Genomic DNA, 25,560 nt, shown 5'->3' with positions numbered 1-25,560 from the left:
GCTTCGCAGAGCGGCAGGGAGATCTTCACGGGGAAAAGAAAGAAAAGAAAAAAAGTGACAGATGATGGCGCTGGGAAGATGTTTTTAAAAGGCGAAACAATTTGCAATAATTAGAAATTTATAAAATGTCTTTAAACATGGTGGTAGTGGGGATAAGAAAACACTTGCTGCAATGTAATCAGTTATTAGCAGCTGATCGTTTATCTCGCCGGGTAGTTGCTGCGGATAGAGGCGCCACGTAATAAAAGGGCTCTTGATTAACTAATTTGAATATCTTTTGAGCACAAATCCCGCGTTCTCGTCGCTGCCCATTGTAATGGAGCCGTACATCTGCGCGAGGAACATGCCGTGCCTATGGAAATGAACGGGGCCGCGTCCCTCCTTGTCCCCACGTCCCTCCCGTGGCCCTGGCCTCCTCGGGCACTCGCTCAGTAGCCACCGGGCCAGCAAAAGACGAGGGCGAGGGAGCCGTTTAGCTGCTTGCGAGCAGCCACCCGCGCCGTGCATCAGATAGCATCGCTTGGGCATGTAGATATTTATATATATATATACGTGTTTTTTTTTTTAATGCAGCCTTTTCCTATCTGCCGGGGGCTGGAAGTCGGACGCGCGTCTCGAATCTCGGCCCTCATGGAGATCCCATTACGGCCGCTCTGATAAGGCGCCGTCGACCCGATTCCATTTCAGATTAGGAGCTCGCGGCGACGCGCGGCGCTCTGCCCGCTGCCAGGGGCGTCTCGGCATCTCCCGCCAGGAAAACATACCCCAAAGTGCCAAAACAGCCCCAAAATGAGTGGGTGTCGCTGAGCCCTGGTGCTTTTACTCACTGACGCGTGGGGCCGTGGCTGCCTTTTACAGGTAATTAAACGCGGCTCGGCGAGGACTATGGCATTAATATTGATGCTAAAGTTTTTAATAAAATATAGGTAGAGAGACAGAGAAAGAGGTATCGATTCCTCAGGGCTTTCTGTTTTTTCATTTTTCCCTTTCTCCCATTTTATTGCAGCAGGAAGGGTTGACGTTTGGGCCCGCGTCCTGCACTGGTGACGTGGGTGAGCGCGGACGGGTACGCGAGCAGGGAGAGCTATTGGGAAACGCATCTCCTGGGATCCATTCCTGGGGCTGCCTCCTCTTCCTCATCCTCTGGGCTGCTGGAAAGGCAGGAAAATGTGCAGGAAAATGGAGCAAAACTGCCCATGGGACCAGGACGCACTATGCCTGCGTGTTCATAACGCCTCGTGTTTCCCTCCCTGCTTCTCTGTATGCACCCAGGTTTGGCTACTTTCTTGCTGACACATATATATTTTTATATATATCCCAGTGCAATATTTATATGGTCCAATAAGAGGCGTCGAGCTGGCCCCTCATCCGGCTGCCATCGCCGCCGGCAAAGCCCCATGCGCCCGAAGCCGCCTTGCCGGCAGGAGCAGGCACCAATTTATCAAAAAGCAATTAATAGTGGGGCTTTTGCAGCCCTCCCCGCTCCGATTTTACGGCTTGCGCCTCTGGCCGCGGACGGAGGGGCCGTAATTAGCCTCCGTGTCGGCAGATAAATCCTAATGAGGTTTGCGCGGCGGGAGCCGGCGCGGGGCCGTGTCTCCCCGCCAGACAAAGGCCTCCCCGGGTTGCCGCGTTTTATGGCACCGGCGTCATTTTTTACCTTTTCTTTTACCTTTTCTTTTCTTTTAACCTATTTTATGTTGTTTTTTACAGATGGTGGGCCCCAGGGGGCAATTCCCTGGAGAGGGAGCAGTGGGAATGGGATTGGGCACAGGAATGGCACCACTCCCCCACACACCCTGACGGGATGTACCTGGCTGCTGCTTCCACTGATTTTTTTTCCCCTTTTATCCCAATTTTCCCCTTTTATCCAAATTTTCCCCCTTTTATCACATTTTCCCCCCTTTTATCCCATTTTTCCCCACCTCAGCCCCGTCCCACAGCTCTTTCCCCCTGCGGGAAGGAACCATCTGTGATTTACCGGGGGTCCTGACAAGGTCGCTTTACTTATCCCCGGCGCCTCCGTTTCTCCCAATCCCACCCAAATTAAAAAGCCATATATATATCTTAAAAATCTTATTTATGAGTGCTCGGGCGCGAGCGAGGCGGCGCTGGCCGCCTTCCCTTGGCGCTGATGGATGCGAGCTGGCAGCCGAGGGGCTCCCAATAAAATCTGGCAACACAATATGCTGCGCGCGACTATTTTGACACGCGGCGTGCGATGTTTTTTTACAGTTCGGGAGCAGCTTATGGCGCTGCTCCTTTCGGAGCGGAGCGGAGGAGGCGGCTTCGGGATCTGCTCCGCTCGCCTCTGCTTTCGCCACGAACCCCTGGCTTCTTCCCATTATAGTTATTCCTATATAGTTCTATATATTCAATATAGTTATTCCTATAACCCCCCACGCCATCAACATGGGCAACGTGCCAGAGCTGCATGCAGCAGAGGGGAGTCATTCTGGGGAGTTATATTGGTACCATTTTAAAAATAAATGTGCCGAAACCTACGTTTTTTTTTTCTTTCTTTCTTTTTATTATTTTCATCCCATTTTTTCCTTTTTTTTTGTCTTTCCTTCCTTCCTTTTTCTCCTTTTCCCCCCTTTATTTTCACCCAGACCGCCCAGTGCCCGTGTTGCCCGTGTCCCCTTGGTGGCTTTTTCCATACGCGTTTGCTCCCTGCAGTGGCTTTTGCACCAAGGCACCGAGAAACTGCAACCCGGTGAATATATATATATATAAAATATATATGTACACATAGTGTAAAGCCCTTTAGCTCAGGTCCTCAGGGCTTCATCCACCACTGATGCACCCTGAGCCCGTGGAAGGTCTCAGCAGGGCTTTGGCCACCTTGGATTCGCATCCCTGCAGAAACACAGCGGTGTAAGGCAGGAATTGCACCTCAGGATGCCTCTTCTGCCTCTTTTTTATTTATTTCCCCCCTTTTTTTTAAATCTCTGTCTTCTGGGGGTTGCTTTTCGTGTTCCTCTAATGTGCTTGGATTGAAACCCCCAGAGAGATGTAGGTACTCGGAGCTTGCCGGCAGCGACACATTAGAATCTGTCATCTGCTGCGCATTACCTTATTTTAAATCTGTCTCTTTGGAGCCACGTAACTGCATAAGAAAATATTAAAGTAAACAATAACTGGATTTACACAAATGCGCCTGATTTCCATATTTTTCATCACTTCATTTTATTACCGAGTTTACTGATATGCTCATTTATTTATAGGGCAATCCAGTATTGATTCATTCCAATGCACTATGCATAAACACATAAAAGAGAGTGATAACAATAGGAATACATTCCCGGTCTTTTAAATACTGCCTTTTTTCCCGTTAGTTTCCATTAGATCCGCGCCAAGGCTGAGAGCCGGGCGCTGCGGACACAGATCCTGGTCCAGGGCATCCCTGTGCTCCCTCCATCCGCTCCAGGCTGCCTTTTCCAGGAGGTTTTGGGAGGATTTAGCCTGGAAAAGGAATTCTGCTCCCTTGCGTTGAGGTTTCTCAGTGGTTTTGGTCCGAGCACCATCTCACCCAGCTGCTCTTTGGGTGCGCGCTGGAGGCAGCAGGACTTTCATTTCTGGACCTGCCAGCAGGAGATTTGCCCCTTTTTGCCCCATTCTGGGGGAGTTTCCAGCGAGAGGAGCCAATTTCCAGCTCTTTTTTGGGGCTGCATCCCGAGCCATCCTGTAAAACAGGAGCAGGTCGGAGGGGCAGTGAGGGCAACTGCCTGGAAGACCCCCGTTTCTGCTGTTTCTCTCCTTTTTCTTTTTTTCTTCTTTTTTTTTTCTTCTTTTTCCCCCTTTTTTTCTTCCTTTCGTGTTTTTAACTTTTTTTCTTTTTCTTTACGCCCTACTTTGCGCTCCCCATCAATATTCAGCAGGGAGAGCACAGAGCTACATCATCCTTGGAGCCACGGGAAGGAGCCCATAAAACCGCAGTGATGGATGGCGAGAGTTCCCCCTCCGCGCCGTCTCGAAAATGGGAAGCAGGCAAAAAAATACAAATATATCACCTCAAAATATTAACCTGTGCCAGCACGGATGAGCTTCTCTAGGCATTTCTGCTCTCGTTTCCACAAGGAACTTGTGGACGTTTAGGATGCTGTAGCCTTCACCTCTAATTTCTTCCTTTGGGAAGGGGCCGGGTGGGAGAAATGGGATAAAAACAGCTTTGGTTTTTCGTCCTGATTAGATAAAGGGCAGTTTATTTTGCAGAAAGCCGCCCGTGATGGCAGCTTGATGGCAACAGCTTGAAGTGGCCCAAGTTTGAATATCCTTGCACGCGGAGAAAAGAGCAGCGCCAAAGCCCTGCTAATTACAAAAGTTGCTTTATGAAAGATAATTCAAAGCAATAATTTAGCAAACATAATCAAGTAGCGCAGATGGGGATTTTGATGAATAGTTTGCAACATGCAATTAGCAGCTCTTGCAGTTACATATCATTAACCCTCAGAGCACAAAAATTATTTTCTCATTATTAGATGAAAAGGTAAAATTAAGCTGACTAGACAGTAAAGGAACAAACTACAATTAATTACCTTCATTTATTACAGTCATTATTTTAAACTTATTTTTTCCCCCTTTTTCTCTGATAGATAGATGAAAACATCTAAATTAAAAGTTTTGTTAGGCTAAATGGGAGGTGAAGCTTTGCGCTCCCGGCCGGCCGCTCCGCCGGGGGCACGTGGCCGGAGCAAGGGAAAAATGGGATCAAACTGCACCCTTGGGAATCCAGGAGCTGCTTGGACATCTGAGCCCAGGTGTTTTGGGGAAAACATGTCCCTTTCCTGCACCCGGCATTGCCTTTTCCCGTTTTTTTTTTCCTTTTTCCCTTGCTCCAAGCTATGGGCTCTGGGCAGCCGCCCGCCCTCCAGTCCAGCTGGCGCGTCTCTCCCAGATGGGTTACAGGTGCCAAATGTTGGGAGAAGCTGGAAAAACAAATTATGAGGAAAAAAAAATAACGTTTGAACCTGTCACTTAAAAAGGCAAAAAAAAAAAAAAAAAAAGGTGGTAAAAAGGGTAAAATCATCTTAGGAGGTTTTCATTGGCCAGGGCAAGATGGCCCTGGGCCAAGGAAAAGCTGCCAGCTCTTCCAGGGGTGGCACAAGGGGAATTCCTTGGAAAACAGGCAAAAAATAAAAGGCAAAAAAACCCCAAATCTCATGAGCTTAACATCCTCTGACTCCGACATCAGGAACTTTGCCAAAGCGTCATTGAACTTGTCAGGAAGTATTACAACAAAATTAAGAACTAGCAGCAATTTTCTCTCATTCGGGATCATGTGCTTTATAAAGTAAATTATTAATGCATTTTTTTTTCCCTCAGTTTAGCAGTTATTTGCAGCGGCCGCGGCAGATTTCTCATTAGAAATAACATCATCTAAAGAACGGTATCGATTCATAGTGTGGGGTTTTTTTTGTTTGTTTCTTTTTTTTTAATCTCGGAATCGCCAACGTGAACAACATATTTATTCGCCGTTGCCTTTAACTAGGGATCTCGCGCTTTATTTTCGTATTATTGATCCTCTGCAGGCGAGTGGCTTTTTGGCCGCGCGAGGGGGACGGACCCGGGTGCGTGGGTGACGCTGGCTGCACAGTCACGCTTTTCCATAGCTTTGCAAAGCCAAGGAATACTCCTCTGGAAAAAAATAGGGATATCTCGCCTGCGTGGTGCCCTCCAAGGGGTTTTTCCGCCCCAGGGGCTGCTCAGAGCCCTCGATCCTGGATGGCATCGGGATGGAGCCACTGGCTGCTCCTGCAGCTCTGCCGTCCTCCTCCTTCTTCCCAGACTTCTTTATTCATGAGCAAAAAGAGAGGAAAATAGCAAAGCCTGGAGGTTTTTTTCCCCCAGCAGTTATTTTTTTCATCGGTTTTCTTCAACGTTTGGGGTCTCGGCTGCCGCTTTCTCCCTTGGCAGCTGTTCCTCGCCTTTCTAAAAAGCGCTCATTTGGGTTTGACTGTTTTCCCGAGTATTTAGATGGAAATAACCCGCTACTTATCCAGCACTTGATCTCGCGCGCGGGAGAAGAGCCCCGCGGCGCGCGGAGCCGCGCGATGGGCCGGGCCGGGGCGGCCGAGCCGCCGGCGCCGCTGCGTCCTGCCGCCTTTGTGTCAATCCTCATAATATTCCTGCTTCCAAACGTTTCCAAAGTTGGCTGCGGAAGGTATAATCACGGCGCGGAGGCCAGGCTGACAATAGTAATTAATTAGGCTATTACGCATGCCGCGGTGATAATTGCTTTGCTGGAAAGTCACCAGCCATGAACGAGCCCCGGCGCGGAGCCGCAATCCATCACGGCGAGCCGCCCCGGCGCCGCTGCTCACCTTGGGCCGCCCCGGCGCCGCGGCCCGCGGGACCCTCCTCTCCCCAGGCCTTAATTTGGGGTGGAATCCGCTGCTCCCGGGGGTTTGTGCAGCACACGGGGACGCACGAGGGCATTTTGGGGGTCCCCGAGCGGCGCGCTCCGTGTCGAGCGCGTCGTGGCCAACCTCGGCCCTCGCTCGCTCCGCACCGCGGAAAGGCCGCTGGAAGTCTCCAATCCTCCATTTGCGAGGCCGTCCTGCTGCTAAAACACCCGCCGGGGCCCACAGCTTTCCCAAGGCCTTCGCGCCCTCTCTTTATCACTGCTATTTTTTTAAAGCACCCAAAACCGAGTGTTTTGGGGGAGATGCTGCACAAAGCCCCCGGGTGCCGCCAGCGCGAGGAGGAGGAGGAAGGAGGCTTGTGGCCTCCGCGATGTCCTGATCTTTGTGCTCCGGCGCGTGCGGGAAGGCGGGTTGCTCAGGTGGCTGCTGAATTACAAATGAGCCGTTTGCTTTTGTTTTGAATGACAAGCGATTGCGGCGCCGCCGGAGCGGGGAGGCTTTTCCAGCGAGGAGGAGGAGGAGGAGGAGGAAGGCGGGAGCGGGCGGCTGCCCTCTCCCTTGCAGCCGCACGACATGGCGGGCGCTGCCCCGAGTGCTTCGTAGCCCCTCGGTTACCTCGGGTTGCCCGGACCAGCTCTTGTGCCGACGCTCATAGCGGCTCCGGCCACGTCCCCCGCGGCAAAACGCAGCACGGGAGGAAAACCCGCCCGGATGCACCGGTGCGTGCGGAAAAATGCACGGGAGTAAATGAGTCGTGCTCAGGAGCGTCCGCGAGCGTCCGCGAGCGTCCCCGCGGCCGGCCTGGGAGCCGCTGCGGCCCCGCGAGCACGAGAAGCGGCAAAACTCTTATTTCTTATTTAAGCACTGGCATTAAATTATAATTTTCATTTACTCAGAGCGCATCAATGATTTAGAGCGGCGTGACATTGCAGGCGCGCTAGGAACGGAGCCAAAGGCAGCGTGCGCCCGGCCCCGCGCTTCCCAACGGAGCCGGCCGAAGCCGGAGGTGCTTCCACATGGCAAACGGTGCCGGCCTTGCATCCTGCCCTGCATGCAGCAGAGCCTCATCCGCCTCAGGAAAACCGGGATGGCAATGGGATGCACCGCGGGCAGGAATCCGCGCGCTCGCGACGCGCTCCGGCGGAGCGTTTCCCGGCTCGGCAACCTTTGGTTCTCCCGCCGCGTGTTGTCCCGCAGAGGAAGCGCGCGAAGGGCAGCGCCGGGCGACCCCGCTCCTCACCGCCGCCTCCTCTGCTCTCCCCGCAGGCCATCGCGCTCGGTGACAGCGGCACGGCGGCCGCCGCGGCTTCCCGGAGCCCTCGCGAGCAGCTGGTGGCAGCGGCAGGTAAGGAGCGCGCCGGCGCGCGGGCCGCGTGACGCCGAGCTCGCCCACGCCGCCGCCGAGGAGCACCGCGCGCCGCCGAGCGTCCGCCGCCGTCCCGGCCCTGCCTCCGGCGCTGGCATCGCCGCCGCTCGCTCGCGCATGCTGCTCTGGCAGCACCAGCCGACCAGACGAGTGGGAGCAGCTTTGGCCGTCGCTGTGCGTCAGCCCCTGAGCCAAATGCATCTTGACATTAGGAAAGGAATACATTTGCTCAGCCCTTGTACTAACACTGCAGCTATCCCCAGTTGTCTTTTTGACGGTAAGTTCACTGGAGCGGCTCGGCTCCGTCCTCCGGCGAGGCCGCGCGTGGCTCGGGGCGGCTTCCCGCGCGCTTCCCGCACACTTCCCGCACACTTCCCGCGCGCTTCCCGCGTGTTTCCCGCACCGCTCATGGATCCCACGACTCGGAGCCCCCCGAGCGTGGGGCAGACACGGGCAGCCCTGGTGCGGGGCCCGCGGTGCCGGCTGAGCGCGGGGAGGCGCGAGCCACCGCGCACAAGGGCTCCTGCAGGGCCCCTAATTCATTTTCCAGACGTTTAGGAATAACAAAATGTTTTAATGATTTCTTAGGGGATTTAGGGCGAATGTTATTTTCGTCCTCATTAAATTTTATCCTGTGCTGCGAGAACCAAATGTCAGCTCTGCTCCCCCAGCCCGGTTACCCACCCTCTTCCTCCTCCTCCTCCTCATTGTGGCGGGCGCCCTGGCGATGCTGCCCTGCTCATGCACACTCGTGCACACTCGTGCACACTCGTGCACGCTCGCACCCCGGTACACACATGTATCCGCACTGCGCTCCCGTGCGAGCTCCCTGTGCGCTCCCCTTCCCCCTTCCCTTGCTCCCGCTCTTCCCAACCATCCCGGATTGCTCCTGTCCCATTACGGCTGCTCCCCCGTGCCCGCGGGTCCCGCGCGGGGCGCGCTCGGCTGGCGCTCCTTGGCGAGCGCCGCAGAACTCCTGATTCGACGTTTTTTTCCCCTTTGAATGGCTGCTGTCAACACAAATCTCGGGCCGCGCCGGCAGCGGAGCCTGATTGCTCAGCAAGTATTTTGATAAGCGAGCCGCCTGCGCGCCTCTAATTACGGGAGAAACCCGTAAATCTCGGCGATATTGTTCCCACAGATGTGGCGCGAGGCGGGGCGAGGGGGGAAGCAGTAAAATGCGTTAAAAGCATAATTAATGTCACCGGCGTCGGGGGTGATTTGATTTAAGCCCCACTTCGCCTCGTGGAGGGCTGCGGAGGGCCCTGGTGGGTGGGTCGGGATGGGGGACACGGGGGGTGTCCCCACGGCTCCCGCTGTGCGCGGGGACGGGATGCCGGGATGGGGACCAGGCTGTCGAGGGCGCCGCGTCCCGGTGAACCCCATGGGGCTGGGATGGTCCCGCAGCGCCACGGCCGCCTCCAAAGCACGTGCAATATCGCCGGCTAGTGGTAAGACATTTCATAGATGCATTTTTATACATATATTTTAAATATATCGATGTATATACGCACACACTTTATGTGTTAATATAGAGGAGAGAGCGTAACACGGAGAGATGCAGAGCCCAAGCAAAGCCACTGCTGCCCATGAGGGTGTTGGCACCAAGGGTGCTTTATTGCTGGTTATTCCTGGTGCCAACGGGATTGGGGCCGTTTGGCCAGCACCCCAGGGTGCTGCCATCCCTATGGAGGCGGGTGCCCATCCCCGTGCACCTCCAGCCGCGGCCCCACGCACGGCGTTTAATTACCCGTGTCGTTAGCTCGGCTCGCGTGGTTACCACCATTATTAATGGCTGTAAAATCAGCCCGCGATCACAACCCTCCTCCAGGCGGACCAGCCAAGCGGGAATCCGGGAAGAGCAGGGAGAAATTGTGGAAGGTGCCTGGAATCACCTTGCCAAGAGCTGCCTTCCCACCCCGCTCGGAGCGCGGGCAGCCGCTGGGCTCATTTTTTTATTCCTCTTTTTCCAGCATTACCTTTTTCCCCGCCGGACTCGTGCTGCCCACGTGAGCCGCGCGCCGGCTCCGACCCACTTCCCTGGTTAGCTCGCTTCGCCCCTGGAGAATTGGATTCTATTTTCTTTCCTCTTGAAAAAAAGAAAAAAGAAAAACCCCAAACCTATATTAACCTGGCTCAATAGGAGGCATTTTCCTGAACTTATTAAAAAATCCAGACTTGTAAATTAATTTGTTCGTGTTGTACAATGGCAGTGCAGATGGACTCATTAGCATGCACACAACAAATAATTATAGATGAATTTTTAGCTGGCCTGCTTAATGGGCTTGCTGGGTTAATTATGTCAATGTATAATTACAGCAGCCCTGGGAGACATAACGGCGCACCCCGCCGCGCCGCGCGGGCTAATGACGGGGTAACGCGGCAGAGCAGCTCTGCATCAGGGGACACCGGCCTCATGGGGTGGCCACCGAGCTCATAGGGTGACCACCAGGGTCCTGGGGTTGCCCCTGGGGTCCCAAGGTGGCCACCACTACGGTGGTTCTGTTGTGGTCACCAGGGTCCCGGGGTGGCCACCAGGGTGCTGATGTGACCACGGGGGTCCTGGGGTGGCCACCAGGGTGCTGGGGTGACTAGCAAGGTGCTGGGGTGGTCCCTGGGGTCCCAAGGTGGCCACCATCATGATGGTCTGGTTGCGACCACTGGGGTTGTGGGGTGGCTACTGGGGTCCCAGGGCATTGGGGATGTCAGGATGGTCACTATGGTCCTGGGATGGCTGATGATGTGGAGGTCCCAGTGTGGCTGCTCTGCTGGTCCTGTGGTGGCCACTGCCACAACAGTCTTGGGGTGGCCACTGGGCTGACAGGGCGGCCACCACCACACGAGTCTCAGGGTGGCCACTGGAGTCCAGGGCTGTCAGGGTGGCCACAGGGTGTCAGGGTGGCCACTGCAGGTCCCAAAGTGACCACCACCATGAGGATCCCAGAATGACGACTGGTCCGTAGGGACCTGGGGTGATTTTGGCCCGGCAAGGGCAGGTGGGCAAGGGCCGTCCGTGCTCATCCCGGCCCCTCACCAGCTCCCTGCTCCTTCCCGCAGACCCCGCGCCGGTGCTGGAGGCCGCGCGGAGCTTGGAGGATCGGCTGCAGCAGCTCCAGCGCCTCGAGCCCCCCCGGGACCACGGACGCCAGTGGAAGAAGCACCCGGAGCCTGTCAGCACCCAAGGTACCTCCCGCAGCTCCAGTGGGGCCTGGACGCTGCGTCCAAATGCGCTGCATCCCAACGCGTTGCATCCCAACGTGCTGCATCCCAATGTGTTACATCCCAACACGTTGCATCCCAATGCGCTGCATCGCAACGCGCTGCATCCCAACGCGCTGCATCCCAGTGCGATGCATCCCAGCGCGCTGCATCCCAACGCACTGCATCCCAACGCACTGCATCCCGACGTGCTGCATCCCAATGTGTTACATCCCAACGCGTTGCCTCCCAACACGTTGCACCCCAACGTGCTGCATCCCAACGCACTGCATCCCAACGCGATGCATCCCAGTGCGCATCATCCTGCTGGTCTCACAGCTGTTTTGGGGCACCCATCTGGCCCTGCTTTCCCCCCTTTCCTTATCTCATGCCGCATCCGTGAGATTCCTTCCCCCACAGAGCAGCGGGAGGGAGCGTCCCCGGCCCGGCTCGCTGCGCCGGACGACAGCAGCCCCGCCGGCACCAAGAGCAAAGCAGCCTTCGCGGAAACCTCCCTGCAGAGACATGAGGTGGAAAAGCAGAAGTACGTGAGTACGGTCGGGGACAGAGTCGCACTTGGGAGGAGACCCAGGTCTGGCTACCTGCACATCCTGCCTCAAAGCCGGCCCGCAGCTCGCGGCAGCCCCGCGCTCCGAGCGTCCCTCTGTCCCCCCGCACTTGCCAGGGGGTTGTTGGGTGTCTCGGAGGCAGGACGGGTCCGGGGGCTGCCTGGGCAGTTGCGTCCAGGTGGGTGGATGAACCTCATTAAAGGCTCTGTTGATTTCTCTGCCGCTGCCTTTGCCGGAGCTTCATTGTCATTCCTTAACACGCCGCAGCCGCAAGCAGGCGCGCAGTCTTTAAACCCTAAATTACACATCCCTCCGAGGAAGTTCCTGGCAAGTGCGAGCTATAAATAATGTAGAACTTTCCCCTGATTGCTTCCCCCCTCCAATTAATCAAAATTGCCGTTCTCCCTTGGAGAGATCCCAATACGCGCTTCCCATCCCAGTTACAAGAAGCCCCGTGTCGTCCTGGGGACACAGGATGTCCCTGTGTGTGTGTCGGGGAATGAGAACGCCACCAGGGAGCTCTCGGTGGCATGGAGGGAAGGCTGCATTGGAGAATGGGGTGAAAAAGAGGGAATTGCAAGCCGGGGAGGCGAGCGGGCCCGGCGCGGGGCCCAGCAGCCGTCCCCATGCGCTGACGCGTTCTTGGTGCAGGGGGCTGCAGGAGGCTCAGCTCACCTTGGCTGCTCGCCTGGGGGAAGCCGAGGAGAAGATCAAAGTGCTGCACTCAGGTAGGGGCGGCCGCGCGCGCCGACCCGCCGGCCCCGCCGCCGCCGCCGCGCTCACCCGCGCTCTCCCCCGCGCAGCGCTGAAGGCCACGCAGACGGAGCTGCTGGAGCTGCGATGCAAATACGACGAGGAAGCTGCCTCCAAGTAAGCGGCGGCCAAGCCCCGGGCGCTCTCCCGTGCCGAGGATTCCGGCGGGAAGCGCGCGGAGCCGGAGCGCGCGGCGCCGCCGCGGCTCACGCCTTTTGCTTTGCGGCGGCAGGGCAGACGAAGTGGCCATGATCATGACGAACCTGGAGAAAGCCAACCAGGTGAGGAGAGCGTGGCCACCACGTCCCAGCCAGCGCCGAGCCGCGTCCCTGCTTCCCCTTGCTGGGCTCAGCCGCGACCCTGGGGCCCCACGGAGCTGCAGCCACCCCCAAATCAGGCTGCTCCTGGTGTCTCTCCCCCAAAATAGTCTGGAGCTCTGCTTGGGATGGTGCCACCAGGGCCAGACTCCTGCTTGGCTTTGCCAAATGGCAAAGCCCTATGGAGAGGTGACCTGCTGTGCTTTGCAGTGCAGGACCTGCTCTGCACCAGCCCCGTAGAGCATCCCATGGTCCCCACGAACCCCTCACCTCTCCCTGATCATAGAATCATAAAATCATAGAATGCTTAAGGTTGGAAGGGACCTCTAGAGGTCATCTAGTCCAACCCCCAGCACACGCAGGGTCACCTAGAGCACGTGGCACAGGGCTGTGTCCAAGCGGGTTTGGAAGATCTCCGGAGAAGGACACTCCCTTATATCTCTTATATACTCCCTTATATCTCTTATATATACACACACACCAGTATGTATATAGATATATGTTTATATATACCTTATGTATATATGTATGTATATATAAATTCCACGAGGCCATTTTTTGGCTGCTGGCTTTTGCACGTTTAATGCCTCCAGCCTCTGCCTTGGGTGCAGGAGGACCTGCCAGAGCCCTGCGCCCACCCGTGCTGCTCTCAGGCACCATCATTTCTACCCGTTTCCACTTCCATTCGTTCACTTCCCTGTTAATCCCGAAGCCGCAGGCGCGTGGGGGCGACGGCAGCGGGGCCGTGCCGGGGTGACGCGCGGCTCCGTGCTCTCTTGCAGCGCGCGGAGGCGGCGCAGCGCGAGGTGGAGAGCCTGCGGGAGCAGCTGGCCGCCGTCAACAGCTCCCTGCGCCTGGCCTGCTGCTCCCCGGCCGGGGCCGCTGGGGTGAGGACCCCCCCGTGGCATTCACGAGCCCCCCTGGCATTTCGGGGTGCAGCCGGGACCCTGAGCAGCGGCTGTGCCCTTGCACGGCGCCCCGTGTCCCCAGGGTGCCGCGGCGCTGACCGTGTCCCCTCTCCCGGCAGGACAAAGTGAACTATTCCCTGTGCTCAGGCTCGAGGCTGGAGGCAGCTCTGGCCGCCAAGGACCGGGAGATCCTGCGGCTGCTCAAGGACGTGCAGCACCTGCAGAGCTCGCTGCAGGAGCTGGAGGAGTCCTCGGCCAACCACATCGCCGAGCTCGAGGGGCAGCTGGCTGCCAAGAACGAAGCCATCGAGGTGAGCGCCCTTGGAAGCCCGGGATGCGCTTCGGAGGCTGGTGGCACCTGCGGATGGGGCTGCACGAGCCATTGCTGGGGCCTTTGCCCATCACCTGAGTGCTGCGGACAGGCAGAGATGGGGCTCGCAGACGGATGGTGGCCAGTGGCGCGAGGGGAACAGGCAGGTGATGGGGACACAGAACTATGCTGACCCCCATGTTGCTCTGCAGAAGCTGGAGGAGAAACTGCAGGCCCAGGCAGACTATGAGGAGATCAAAACGGAGCTGAGGTAGGGCCCGCTGGGCGCCAACTCCATCCCTGCAGCATCCTGTGGCCTCACAACGCGGTGCCCAGCCAGGTCCCCGGTGGTGCAGAGCACCTGCACCTTGGTTGATCTGGTGGCTGCCAGCACGGACACCCCATTGTTTGACATGGCCACTTCCCAGTCCACCTAAATGCTCTCTTTTCTCTCCCAGCATCTTGAAAGCCATGAAGGTGGCCTCAGCGAGCTGCAGCGTTCCCCAGGCAAGTGCGGCTCCAGCCCGTGTCCGTCCTGCGCACGTGCCAGCTCGGCCTGGCCACCCGCTCCCTAACCCCTTCCCAATGCAATTCCCTCCTTCCAGAGCATATCAAAGCCAGAGGAGTCTCTTCTCCTGGGCAAGGAGGCCTTCTATCCCTCTCAGAAATTCCTGCTGGAGAAGCCCAGCCTGCTGGCCAGCACTGGTAGGGCAGCAGCCGTCGCCTGGCGGCTTTTCCATTTGCGCTTCCTTTCGTGCTGGTTGGGCTCCTTCTCGGATGCTCCCCTTGCTTGCTCCCTCCTGCGCGCAGCCGAAGGCCAGGACTCCGCGGTGCCACGAGCGCCTCCGGACACCCGGTGCGGGACACGCCGCTATAGAGCCTCGCTATGTCTCTCCTTGCTCTCTAGAGGAGGACCCCTCCGAAGACGAGGCCGTGAGGGAGCCCCTGGGCCTGGAGCCGCCGTTCCCGTCCCCGCAGCCGCTCCCGCACGCGCCGGCCGAGGAGCGCGCGGCCTCGCCGGCGCCCGGCCCGGCCCCCGAGGGCCCGCGCACCTTCTCGCCCTTCCCCGGGGACGCCGCGCTGCCCAAGGCGGCCGGCTACAAGAGCGAGAGCGCCGGCGGGCCGCCCTTGGGCTGCTCGGCCGGCAGGGCGAGCGGCGCCGGCAGCCCCGGCGGCGAGCAGGGCGAGAGCGGCGCCGACGAGGAGCAGCTGGACACGGCCGAAATCGCCTTCCAGGTGAAGGAGCAGCTGCTGAAGCACAACATCGGGCAGCGCGTCTTCGGGCACTACGTGCTGGGGCTGTCGCAGGGCTCCGTCAGCGAGATCCTGGCGCGGCCCAAGCCCTGGCGCAAGCTGACGGTGAAGGGCAAGGAGCCGTTCATCAAGATGAAGCAGTTCCTGGCCGACGAGCAGAACGTGCTGGCCCTGAGGACCATCCAGGTGCGCCAGAGAGGTGAGTGGCCCTGGGGAAGCTGGGGCATGAGCCGCTTGCTCAGACCTCTGTCTGTTCCCTTGCCCCAAAGCTGCCTCCTTTCCACACCTGGAGCTCCTGTGCAGCTCTTTGGCACAGGCTGTTCCCCCTCTGGAAAGCTTTGCACATCCAAGCAAAGTACCAGGACCCTGTGCCAGCGTTAGCCCTTCATCCAGAGGGCATGGAGCCGGGAGCCCTGTGATCCAGGTGGTCTCTCCCCAGCTGGAGACGCGGAGGCGAAAGGTGCCAGCGGAGCTACCTGGGCTCCCGTCACTCTGGCTGGTGACTAATCGGGAGTGACATTTTTCTTAAAACCAACATTCCTAAAAATAACTGAACACGAGCAGCAGTAAATGCTTCCTGACATACGAGCGGAGCTTGTAATACCAGCGCCGGTGACAGCTCTGTTATGGGACCTCTTTGATCAGGTAGCATCACGCCGCGGATCAGGACGCCAGAAACCGGCTCTGACGACGCCATCAAGAACATCCTGGAGCAGGCGAAGAAGGAGATCGAGTCGCAGAAGGGAGGTAGGGGCAACCGCGCTGTGATGGGAGGCCCTGGAGGCCCCCATCACCCCGTTTGCACCGTTGACTCTGCTCTAGGGACCTAGGGACACCCGTACACAACGTTTGGGGATCATAGTGGCAAGAAATGTGAAATTCTGAGTGCTGTAATTGCTATGGGGCCTCCCTGACTTCACGTGGCTGCTTCTGAAGGGGCCCCTTTGCCATCGGGTCTTGCAGAAACTTCGTCCCTCGCTCCTCCCTTCCCCCCTCCCGAATCAGATGATTAAACGGGAACGCGTGATCCATATGGCACGAGGAATCATTAAACCAGCTGTGCGCACAGTCAATTACAAGGAATGAAATACATTAAAACAGGTAGTCTGCTGAGAAAGCAGAATCCCTGAGAATGAAATTAGAGAGGAATGGTGCAAAAACAGTCAGGGAAAACAAACGTGTTTGTGTATTGCCGTCGTTGGTAATAGGATTTGCCTTGCAAGCGTTAGAACAGCTTTCCGGTGCCGTATGCGGCGTTCTGAGCGTTGGCTTTGTCGTGGCTGCTGCCCGCACGGCCCAGCCGATTCCCACGTGCGAAGCTGCAGAGCGGAGCAGCGACCGCACCGTTAGCAAGACCCAATAAAATGCCCGTCCTCCTGCACTTTGAACTGCAGCAACGTTTTAAAACAACGCCCTAAAGAGAAGGAAGGAAAGCTGCTGTACTTAGGGGAGTGTTTGGGGACAAAGATGAGAGTCCGTGCCATGCCAACAGCTGTGCTGGCAGCAGGCTCATGCCGGCCCCACCAGTGGCCCGGGATGAATTTTCACAGGCAGCCTGGAAATGCCCGTTCTTTCCAGCTAGGTGTGAACCTCCCGCCAGGCTGCAATGATTTACATGGGTATCATGCTAAGCAGGAGCTGTTCCGTTAATAAGTAAAGGCAGAGGAAGGAAATGCAGTTAGGAGCCCGTCTTGCTTGAGTTTAGGGGGCTTAAAAAAAAGCCACGAGCAAAACAACCCCCCGAGCGCTCTGCAAAGCCTCTGCCCTGCTCCCCGTGCTGCCTGCGCCCTCACTCCCGCTCTCCTCTTTTTCCCAGGCGAGCCCAAAACCGCCTCGGCGCCTCCGGCGGTCTCCAACGGCTCCGGCGGCCCCGGCTCCGAGGACGCCATCAAGAGCATCCTGGAGCAGGCGCGGCGGGAGATGCAGGCGCAGCAGCAGGCGCTGCTGGAGATGGAGGCGGGCGCCGCGCGCGCCGGGGCCTCGCCGCCCGCCGAGCGCGCCACGCTGGCCGCCGTCAGCCAGAACATCGTGCAGGCCTACATCAAGCAGGAGGAGGGCGCCGGGGCCGCGCAGCCGCCCCTCGCCGTCCTCTCGCCCGCCGCCTTCGTGCAGAGCATCATCCGCAAGGTCAAGTCGGAGATCGGCGACGCCGGCTCCTACTTCGACCAGCACTGGGCGGCCGAGAGGAGCCTGCTGAGCCGGCCCTACGGCGCCGTGTCGCCTTCGCTCTCCTCCTCCTCCTCGAGCTACTCCAGCATGGCCAACGGGCGGCCTTGGCCACGAGGGGAGCCCGGGGAGAGCGGCCCCAACGACGAGGAGCCGGCGGCGGCGGAGGACGAGCCGCACAAGGCCACGGAGATGAAGTCGGAGGGGGCCGGCGCGGAGCCTCCGGCCGCCGGCCGCCTCTCCTACTACCCGGCGTACGTGCCGCGCACCCTGAAGCCCACGGTGCCGCCGCTGACGCCGGAGCAGTACGAGCTGTACATGTACCGCGAGGTGGACACGCTGGAGCTCACCCGGCAGGTCAAGGAGAAGCTGGCCAAGAACGGCATCTGCCAGAGGATCTTCGGGGAGAAGGTACCGGCTTGGGGTCCGCGCCGGGGGGCTCGTCCCGGCGTATCCCTCTGACCGAGCTCTCTGCCGTCCCCAGGTGCTGGGCCTGTCGCAGGGCAGCGTGAGCGACATGCTGTCGCGGCCCAAGCCGTGGAGCAAGCTGACGCAGAAGGGCCGGGAGCCCTTCATCCGCATGCAGCTCTGGCTCACGGACCAGCTGGGCCAGGGCCTCAGCCAGCAGCCCCCGGCCTCGCAGGGTAAGTCCCGCCACCCTCCCGGCATCCCGCTCTCCGGACACATCCAACTCGATTGGAACCCCGCTCCGTTAGGATATGAGACGGGATGAGGATGTGCACGCATCCTGCAAGTGTTAGTTTGCCAGAAATGGGATTTCGAAAGTCATCTAGTTATGTAAAAAAAAAAAAGGAAAAAACCCCACAACAAAATCCTTGGCTATGTGCCTAGAATAAAGAAGTAACTATTTGGGGTTTTTTATGTTGTGTTTTTTCTCTTTAATTATTCCGCCTTCACCTCCTGCTCTGCAATAGCGGCCTCAGGGATTCTGCTTGCTCCCCTTAGGAAAGGCAGAGCCGCCCGTGGGCTGCGCAGGGGCCAAACGCTGGCACTGCTGGTTGCCGAACGCCGAGTTTGTCCCTGTCCTCGGCCGCTGCCTTCACGTCTCCTGTCCCCCAGCTGGGAGTTTTCCCTAAACCCGGAGCCCCTGGGTGCCGGCGCCGCAGCCGGAGCGGGCGATGCGGAGGCCGGGGTGGGCAGACCGCTGCGTGCTGCGTTTTGGCGCTTGTAAACAGCTGTGCAAGCAAAACTGCGAGCAAAACGGTCACTAGGGACGTGGCTTTGGAGGAACCCTGTGCTGGGGCTCGCAGGGAGGTTGTGGGGGCGGAGCGGAACGCTGGGGTCTCAGGGTCACTGCTCGCGTTGGACTCCCCGTGGTGACGCTGGCGGCAGCCTCACGGGCGCTGCTGACGCCTGCTCTCCCGTGGTGCTTCACAGGCAGCCCCGCGGAGGCCCAGGCGTCCCCATCGCCGCCACCCAGCCCCTCGGAGCAAGACAAGGGCCCCCACGAGCCCCTCACCCTGGCCCTGGAGAGCAGCAAGGAAAACCAGCAGCCCGAGAGCCGCTCGGCGCCTGTGCTCGGCGGCAAGGTCTACCCCAACAGCCAAGGGCCCGTGGGCATCCAGGAGATCGTGGCCATGTCCCCCGAGCTGGACACCTACTCCATCACCAAGAAGGTCAAGGAGGTGTTGACGGACAACAACCTAGGTGCGCACTGCCGCGGGCTTGGCACGGCCCGGTGACAGGCTTTGTCACCCCCTCGGGGACACCTGCCCGTGCGCGCTCGCCGGGTTGTCCGTGCCCGGTGCCATCTCCACCGTGGGGGCAGACGGGCTCCGCCAGAGCCCCGCGGCTCCGGCCCCACTCTAACCATCTTTGCTTCTCCTCTGCCAGGCCAGCGGCTGTTCGGGGAGAGCATCCTGGGCCTGACGCAGGGCTCGGTGTCCGATCTCCTCTCCAGGCCCAAACCGTGGCACAAGCTGAGCCTGAAGGGGAGGGAGCCCTTCGTCCGCATGCAGCTCTGGCTCAACGACCCCCACAACGTCGAGAAGCTCCGCGACATGAAGAAGCTGGAGAAGAAAGGTGAGCGCCGGGACCGCTCGGGGTGCTCCGCGCTGCATCCGCCGCCACGGGGCGGCCGGGCCGCAGGCTCCCAGGAGTGCCGCACCGTCCCCTCTCCCGCAGCCTACCTGAAACGGCGCTACGGGCTCCTCGGCGCCGGCTCGGACAGCGAGTCGCCCGGCGCGCGCTCCGAGTGCGCCAGCCCCGGCCTCCCGCCGCAGGACCTCAGCCTGCTGCAGATCAAGAAGCCCCGCGTGGTGCTGGCGCCGGAGGAGAAGGAGGCCTTGAAGAAGGCCTACCAGCTGGAGCCCTACCCCTCGCAGCAGACCATCGAGCTGCTCTCCTTCCAGCTCAACCTCAAGACCAACACGGTCATCAACTGGTTCCACAACTACCGGTACGGGCTGCGCACGGCTGTTGCGTTACGGGGCTCTAGCACCTTTCCAGATCCCCTGTAGCCCCCCTTGCCCAGTCACACATCCCAGAGCCACTTCAGAGGCTCAGCGGGCACAGGAGATGGCCCAAAAACTGGTGTGTGGCTTTGCCATCGGATACCCATAGGAGATGCTCGAGAGGGCCCCTACCTCCTGCATCTTCCTCCTGCAATGCAACCTGGTGCCACTTTACTGCTGCCCATGGGCGCAGTGAGAGGCTTTGGGGCCTTTCCAGATATATAAAACAGCCTAAAAAGGCCCATAACTGCACGTGTCAAGTCTGCTTAGCCTCAAGCTCTCCTGGGGCAGCCCAAAGTAGCTGGTAAATATTTATTGGAGCCGGCCCTGGTTTCTTTCGTGAAGTAACCGCTCATCGGAAAGACTCAGGGGAGTGAGGGGGAGGTCTCAGAAAATCTGCTTTTTTGGTGAAAATGGGACTGAGGTTTCTAACTCAAACAATTTCTGCAGCCTTTTCCTGTGCAGGGGGTTGTTTTTAATGTTGCAGGAAAGCTGCTCCTGTTCTCAGTCCGTACTGCAGCCACCAAAATAAGTGTTTGAAAGGACAAAAAAAATATGTTAAAAAAAAAGCAATTTAGAAGTAGTACAAAATATTTATAGAACTGGGTCAGTTGGAAGGCTGCAAATTGGAAACAGCTCAAAGTGCTGCAAAAACCTTTCCCCGTTGGCTGACCCGAGGTGTTTTCCAGACCCTGCTGTGGGTTCCGAAGCCTTTCCAAGAGCTCGAGCTGGCGTTGGCATCGGAAGGGATCTCCTGGGGCTGGGAAAGGGGGGCGCTGGGGGCTCAGGTCATCACCCAGCACCTCCGTTGCTCCCTGCAGGTCACGGATGCGCCGGGAGATGCTGGTGGAGGGCACCCAGGACAACGACACGGACGCGGAGACCAGCGGCCGCCCCGACTCGGAGGGCGAGGAGCGGAAGGCGGCGCCGGGAGAGGACGAGGCCCGCGAGCCGCCGCGAGCCGTGAAGGAGGAGCGCGCCGAGGCCGAGCCGGGCGGCCGCCCCCAGCAGCGCCCGCGCCAGCGCCGCCGGGACTCGTGCGGCCCGGCCGAGCCGGACGCCGCGCACGGCGCCGGGGGCCTCCCACGGGACCCCAACGCGGCCTCCTCGGAGTCGTCGCGCGGCAGCCTCGAGCTCCCGCTGCACTCGCCCTCGGCGGCCTCCTCGCCCGGCCTCGCCGCCTCCGTGTCGCCGGGGCCCTGCTCCGCCGGGGCCGCGTCGCCAGCGCTGCCGCCCGGCGCCCCGGCCCCCGGCGCCCGCCTCAGCACCAGCGTCCAGCGGCGCCACGAGAAGATGGCCAACCTCAACAACATCATCCACCGCCTCGAGCGCGCCGCCAACCGCGACGAGGCCCTCGAGTGGGAGTTCTGACCGCCCCGCGGAGCGTACGCCCACCCACATACATATACACACATCACATATATATATATATATAAGTATATATATATATTTTATTAAATGCACCGCGCACAGAGAGGCGAAAGGCGACCCAACCTGCTTGGTGGACGAGGAGGAGGAAGGGGAGCGCAACCCGCACCTATGGGAATGGGGGGTCCGGAGACCCCCACTACCAAGCGCCCCCGAGCTTTGTTTTAAATGTGAAAAACTGGGAACAATTTTAGAAAAAAAGAAAAAAGAAACAAAAATATTTATAGACCTCTTTTAGATATTTTAATAAAAGGATACTTTGGAATTTATTAACAGCCTAAGCTGCTTTGATATTAAAGATAGCTATAAAATCAAGATGATGTAGCAGTCGTGTCATTAAATGTACACTGAAGTCTTGTAGTTTGCCACTGGATGAGATTAAAAAAAAAACTAAACTAAAAAAAGAACAAAAAAACAGAAAAGACTTATTGAACAAAGCCATCACGAAGCACTATGAGACTGACCAAATTTGATAGACTTTTGAGGAGTGTTTTTCCACGTCCGTCTGCAAGACGCTGCATTCCTCGGAGCCCATCCGGAGACTGCGCCCTAGTCCGCGAAGACTCTAAACTGGAGCCGGCGGAGCGCGCGCCGCGCGGGGGATCCGTCCTTGCAGCCTGTGCGACGCGCGCGGGTGTTGGACGTGTGTCTGCCGTAGCCTTCTCGAACAAGACGGAGCTGCCCTGCGGAGCGGGAGCGCCAGAGCGACCCACGCCGGCGCCGTAGCCCTGCTCCGAGCGATCCCGGTGCGGAGACGTGTGGGAACGCCGCGGTTTTCCGGAGCCGGTCCGGGCGGCGGGCGCGATGCCTCGGGCGATGCCGCCGCTCCGCGCTCTTCATGTGGTGTGAGGGGAAGAGCGAAGGAGAAGCAGCCCCTGCCCCTCGGGCGCTGCTGCTTGGGGACGAGCGCTCAGGAACTGCGAAGCCGCCGGGGCCACGGGCGAAGCCGCTTCCCACCGCGGTTTCTCCACGTTGGAACCAGCTTTGGGGCTGAGGCGCTCTTATTTTTAGCCCCGCAGCTTAGGGAAGTGGAAGAGCACCCAGGGAGGAGGAGGAGGAGGAGGAGGAGGAGGGAGGTGCATCCTCCCGTGCCTTGCAAAGAGGCCGGGGCCGGCTGCTCCCTGCACCTTCCCCTTCGCTCCTTCCCTGGCTGCATTTTGGGAAGCACCAAGACGCGGCGGCCGCCCTCCCGCCCAGGCTATGCATTGACCAGTTTGCCACCGTATGCATTTTTATCAGAAGAGAAGGTATTTTTATATTTTGGTGGTAGCTAACGAGCAGCTCCAGTCGCGAAACCCGGGCACGGACCCGTGCGCCGGCACCGCCGGCCGCCCCGTCCCACCGGGCGCTACCCGCAGCGTTAGCGGACGGGGATCCGTCCAGCACTTAGGCCAGTCTCTGGAGCACGGAAACCCCGTCATGCCGAACGGAGCGGGATGTGCCGGGCACTTCTGGGGAGGCTCCCTACTGTACTTAAAAAGTTTCTATGCGATCGATGAACTTTGTTAACCAATTTTGGAAGGAACGAGTTCTGTAAAGAGCCACAAAATACAGATGTTGGGTAACGGCGCCTCTCGGGCTCTGTTTTGTCCGTGGATGCTCTGTGCTTGCCCTGTGCCATCCCAGCCACATCCCTGATGCAAATCCCACAGGAAAACCTGCTTGGCATTGCCCGGAATGTGCCAGCCCTGGGGCTCGGCTTGTCCTTGACCCCAGAGCATGGGAGCAGGGACTCACCCAGCAGCTCCATCACTAATTCCAGGTGGGAATTAGTGATCCCATGGGCTGCATAGCAGTTTATACCCAATTGTCAGCGAACCTGCTGGGTAGGATTTATTTTCCAGGGCTGTGGCAATGCCTGGAGCCTCCCACCCGGTAGCAGCAGCCCTTGCACAACCCCATGTGCAGCCAGCAGCGAAGAAAAATACCTGACTGCAAGGGCTGGGGTTACTGGGGAGAAAAACAAAACAAAAGGCCTGGCCAACAAAATAATATACATATAGAGACAGATAGACAGATAGATAGATAGATAGATAGATAGATAGATCGATCGATAGATAGATAGATAACTTAAAAACTGCAATTTCCAGTTTGATCCAAGGGCATGGAAGGGTTAACCCATATCTGCCTTTTTTTTTTTTAATCAGCGAGTGATTTTAACACCGATAAAAACGGTTGGGGAAGTAAAAGAGAAGCGGCCGCGCAAGCCCCCCCACAGCGCAAACGTGACGCTTGGTGCTACATGAATCATCCATCACCCAGCGTGACGCACAGGTTCCTGCGGCCGGCCGCGCTTCCCTGAGGGAGCGGCGCCGGAGCCGGCCTCACCGGGAATGTGCGGCCTCACCGGGAATGTGCGGCCTTGCCGGGAATGTGCGGCCTCGTTGGGAACACGCGGCCTCGCTGGGAGCACCGGCTGCTGTGCCGGCGCTCAGGAAGGGCTGCGCTCACAGATACTCTCATCTTTCAAACCACATCCTGCTGGAGCGGCGCGATCCCAGCCGGAGCGGCACGCTCGGCGCTCGCCTCTGCCCCGGGCTCTGTCCCCCGTGAGGGATGTGTCAGCCCCTGTCCTCAAACGTTGTATCCTGGGGCTGGTCCCCACACTGTGACCAGCGGGTGTACCCAGGGAGGCCAAGCCGCAGAGCCAGGGTGAGGAAGACGAGGAGGCCGAAGGTGGCACCGTGGATGACCCCGGGATGGCAATGGGAGGGACACGGTGCCTGGGGCTCGTCTGCCCCTCAGGGCCGCTGGCCCTGCCGCCTCTCCAGCCATTCCCGCCGCAGCCGGGCCACCTCGGAGCTGTAGCGCTCGTGGAGCCGGGAGAAGGCGGACGCCTCCACGGCGCTTCCGGATGGCTCCCTGCTGGATGCCCGGCGCCGCAGCGGCACCGGCGGCAGCCTGGGACTGGCCTCAGCCTCACAGCCGCTATCCCGGCGCGGGACGGCGCCGCGGGGCAGCGGGTCGGTGCCTGGCACGATGTTCCACACAGCACAGCCGTTCTCCCTCGGCGCCCGCCGCTCCGGTTCCCGCTCCGGCGCCCGCTCCCGTTCCCGCTCCGGCGCCTGCTCCAGTGCCCGCTCTGGTTCCCGCTCCGGCGCCTGCTCCGGTTCCCGCTCCGGCGCCCGCTCCGGTTCCCGCTCCGGCGCCCGCTCCGCATTGCCGCTCCACTGCACGCGGGCCAGCTGCTGCTCCAGCTCGCGCACCACGAGGCGCATGTAGTCGAAGCTGGCGCGCGACAGCGCCTTCACCCAGGCCTCCATGGCCGCGTGGCTCTCGGCCGCCAGCACGTAGGTGCGGGACTTGGCGCCGCCGAAGCGGATGGCGAAGGCGAACTCCTCGCGCGAGTCGCAGAGCTCCACGGTGCAGCCCTCGAGCACGATGACGCCCACGGGCTCGCGGCTCTCGCGCTCCTCGAAGTAGAAGAGCATGTTGCCCTTGAGCACGAACCAGCGGCGGTGGTAGGCGGCGTGCCGCTCGCCCCGCTTGTAGAGGAAGCCGGCGCTGTCGGCCGGGGAGTCGCACGTGGCGTAGAACGCCAGGCTGCGCTCGTTCAGCTTCATGGTCCTGCGGCGGGTGCTGCCCGCAGTGGCGGAGAGGCCACCGCTGTCCCCCTAGATGAGTCCAATGTCACCTCGGGCTGGCGCCTACCTGGCACTGCGTGACGCGGCCTCCGGCTCTTGCTCCAGGCTCCGGCAGCGCGAGCGTCAGCGGCAGCTCGTGGGTACCGGGGCCACCTGGGGGGCCGCGATGGCCATGGCCGAGGCGGCTCGGGTGTCCCCTGGCCGGGTGTCCCTGCTCCACGCAGCTGCGCAGCTCTCAGGGCTCCTGAAGGACACAGGACACGACGGGGGGGGGTCATTTTCCTACGCGGTGACACGAGCGCAGCCGCGCGCGGCGGCTCCGGGGCTCCCGGCGCCTCCGGGGCAGCGCGTTGCGGAGCGGGGCCGGGGGCCGAACGGGAGCAGCGCGGTACCGGAACCGGCACCGAACGGGGCGGCTCCCGCCGCGGTCTCACCTTGTGACCCGGGCGGCCCCGCTCCGCTTCAGTTCCGCTGCTGCTCCGGTCCGGCCCCGGTCCCGGTCCCGACCCGCTCCCGCCTGGCCCCGCTCCCGACCCCGGCCCTCCGGCCGCTGTCGCCGGCGGCTCCGCTCGGCCCGGCTCGGCCCGGCCCCCGGGCGGGGCGCTGTCCCGGCGCCACCGCCTCCCGCACCGCCCATCACCGCGGCCTCGCCCCCTCCGCCGGGCTCCGCTGGCCCCTCTGCCCCGCAGCCTGAACCCCCTGCCCGGGGCCACCCCCTCGGCCCCGAGCCCGCGGCTTCGTCACCGCCGATGTCCCTAGAAAGGGTCGTGCGCGGCCACCACGCAGGGACAGCCGGGGCAGAGGGAGCCGCCGTCCTTGTCCGGGGAGAAAATCCCCCTGCAGCTCCAAGGGCTGAGAGCCCCACATT

General features: G+C 59.7%; 2 protein-coding genes across 2 annotated transcripts; one reads left to right on the top strand and one right to left on the bottom strand.

Annotated features, from left to right (window-relative positions):
• Window positions 1-7,848: 7,848 nt before the first annotated feature.
• On the top strand, window positions 7,849-21,059 carry CUX2 (cut like homeobox 2). The gene is made up of 19 exons (XM_088525143.1): window positions 7,849-8,008; window positions 10,789-10,914; window positions 11,350-11,473; window positions 12,150-12,226; window positions 12,302-12,368; window positions 12,484-12,532; window positions 13,351-13,455; window positions 13,596-13,787; window positions 13,999-14,057; window positions 14,245-14,293; window positions 14,392-14,491; window positions 14,694-15,239; window positions 15,686-15,787; window positions 16,857-17,617; window positions 17,691-17,850; window positions 18,605-18,874; window positions 19,061-19,249; window positions 19,352-19,625; window positions 20,502-21,059. The coding sequence occupies exons 1-19, from the start codon at window positions 7,849-7,851 to the stop codon at window positions 21,049-21,051; spliced, it is 3,960 nt and encodes a 1,319-aa protein (XP_088381269.1). The 3' UTR covers window positions 21,052-21,059.
• Window positions 21,060-23,822: 2,763 nt separating this feature from the next.
• Window positions 23,823-24,677, bottom strand: PHETA1 (PH domain containing endocytic trafficking adaptor 1). The gene is made up of 2 exons (XM_088525163.1): window positions 24,234-24,677; window positions 23,823-24,140 (listed from the first exon to the last, which is right to left on the bottom strand). Exons 1-2 carry the CDS (start codon window positions 24,669-24,671, stop codon window positions 23,850-23,852), a joined length of 729 nt encoding a protein of 242 aa, XP_088381289.1. The 5' UTR covers window positions 24,672-24,677; the 3' UTR covers window positions 23,823-23,849.
• Between the last annotated feature and the right edge of the window lie 883 nt (window positions 24,678-25,560).

This window comes from Tinamus guttatus, unplaced genomic scaffold, assembly GCF_059628265.1.
Source record: "Tinamus guttatus ecotype Peru unplaced genomic scaffold, ASM5962826v1 Tinamus_guttatus_pri_ptg000223l, whole genome shotgun sequence".
Classification (NCBI taxonomy): Eukaryota; Metazoa; Chordata; class Aves; order Tinamiformes; family Tinamidae; genus Tinamus; species Tinamus guttatus.
This window is presented reverse-complemented; position numbering and strand designations above follow the sequence as displayed.

Bases quoted from the DNA above. Each gene is read 5' to 3' on its own strand.
- CUX2 (XM_088525143.1), top strand. From the start codon at position 7,849: ATGCTGCTCTGGCAGCACCAGCCGACCAGACGAGTGGGAGCAGCTTTG. The intron at 14,294-14,391 runs GCAAGTGCGGCT...CCCTCCTTCCAG, and splicing joins CGAGCTGCAGCGTTCCCCAG to AGCATATCAAAGCCAGAGGA. The intron at 17,618-17,690 runs GTACCGGCTTGG...TGCCGTCCCCAG, and splicing joins AGAGGATCTTCGGGGAGAAG to GTGCTGGGCCTGTCGCAGGG.
- PHETA1 (XM_088525163.1), bottom strand. From the start codon at position 24,671: ATGAAGCTGAACGAGCGCAGCCTGGCGTTCTACGCCACGTGCGACTCC. The intron at 24,141-24,233 runs GCGCCGGAGCGG...CGGGCGCCGGAG, and splicing joins CGGAGCGGGAACCGGAGCGG to CGGGAACCGGAGCGGCGGGC.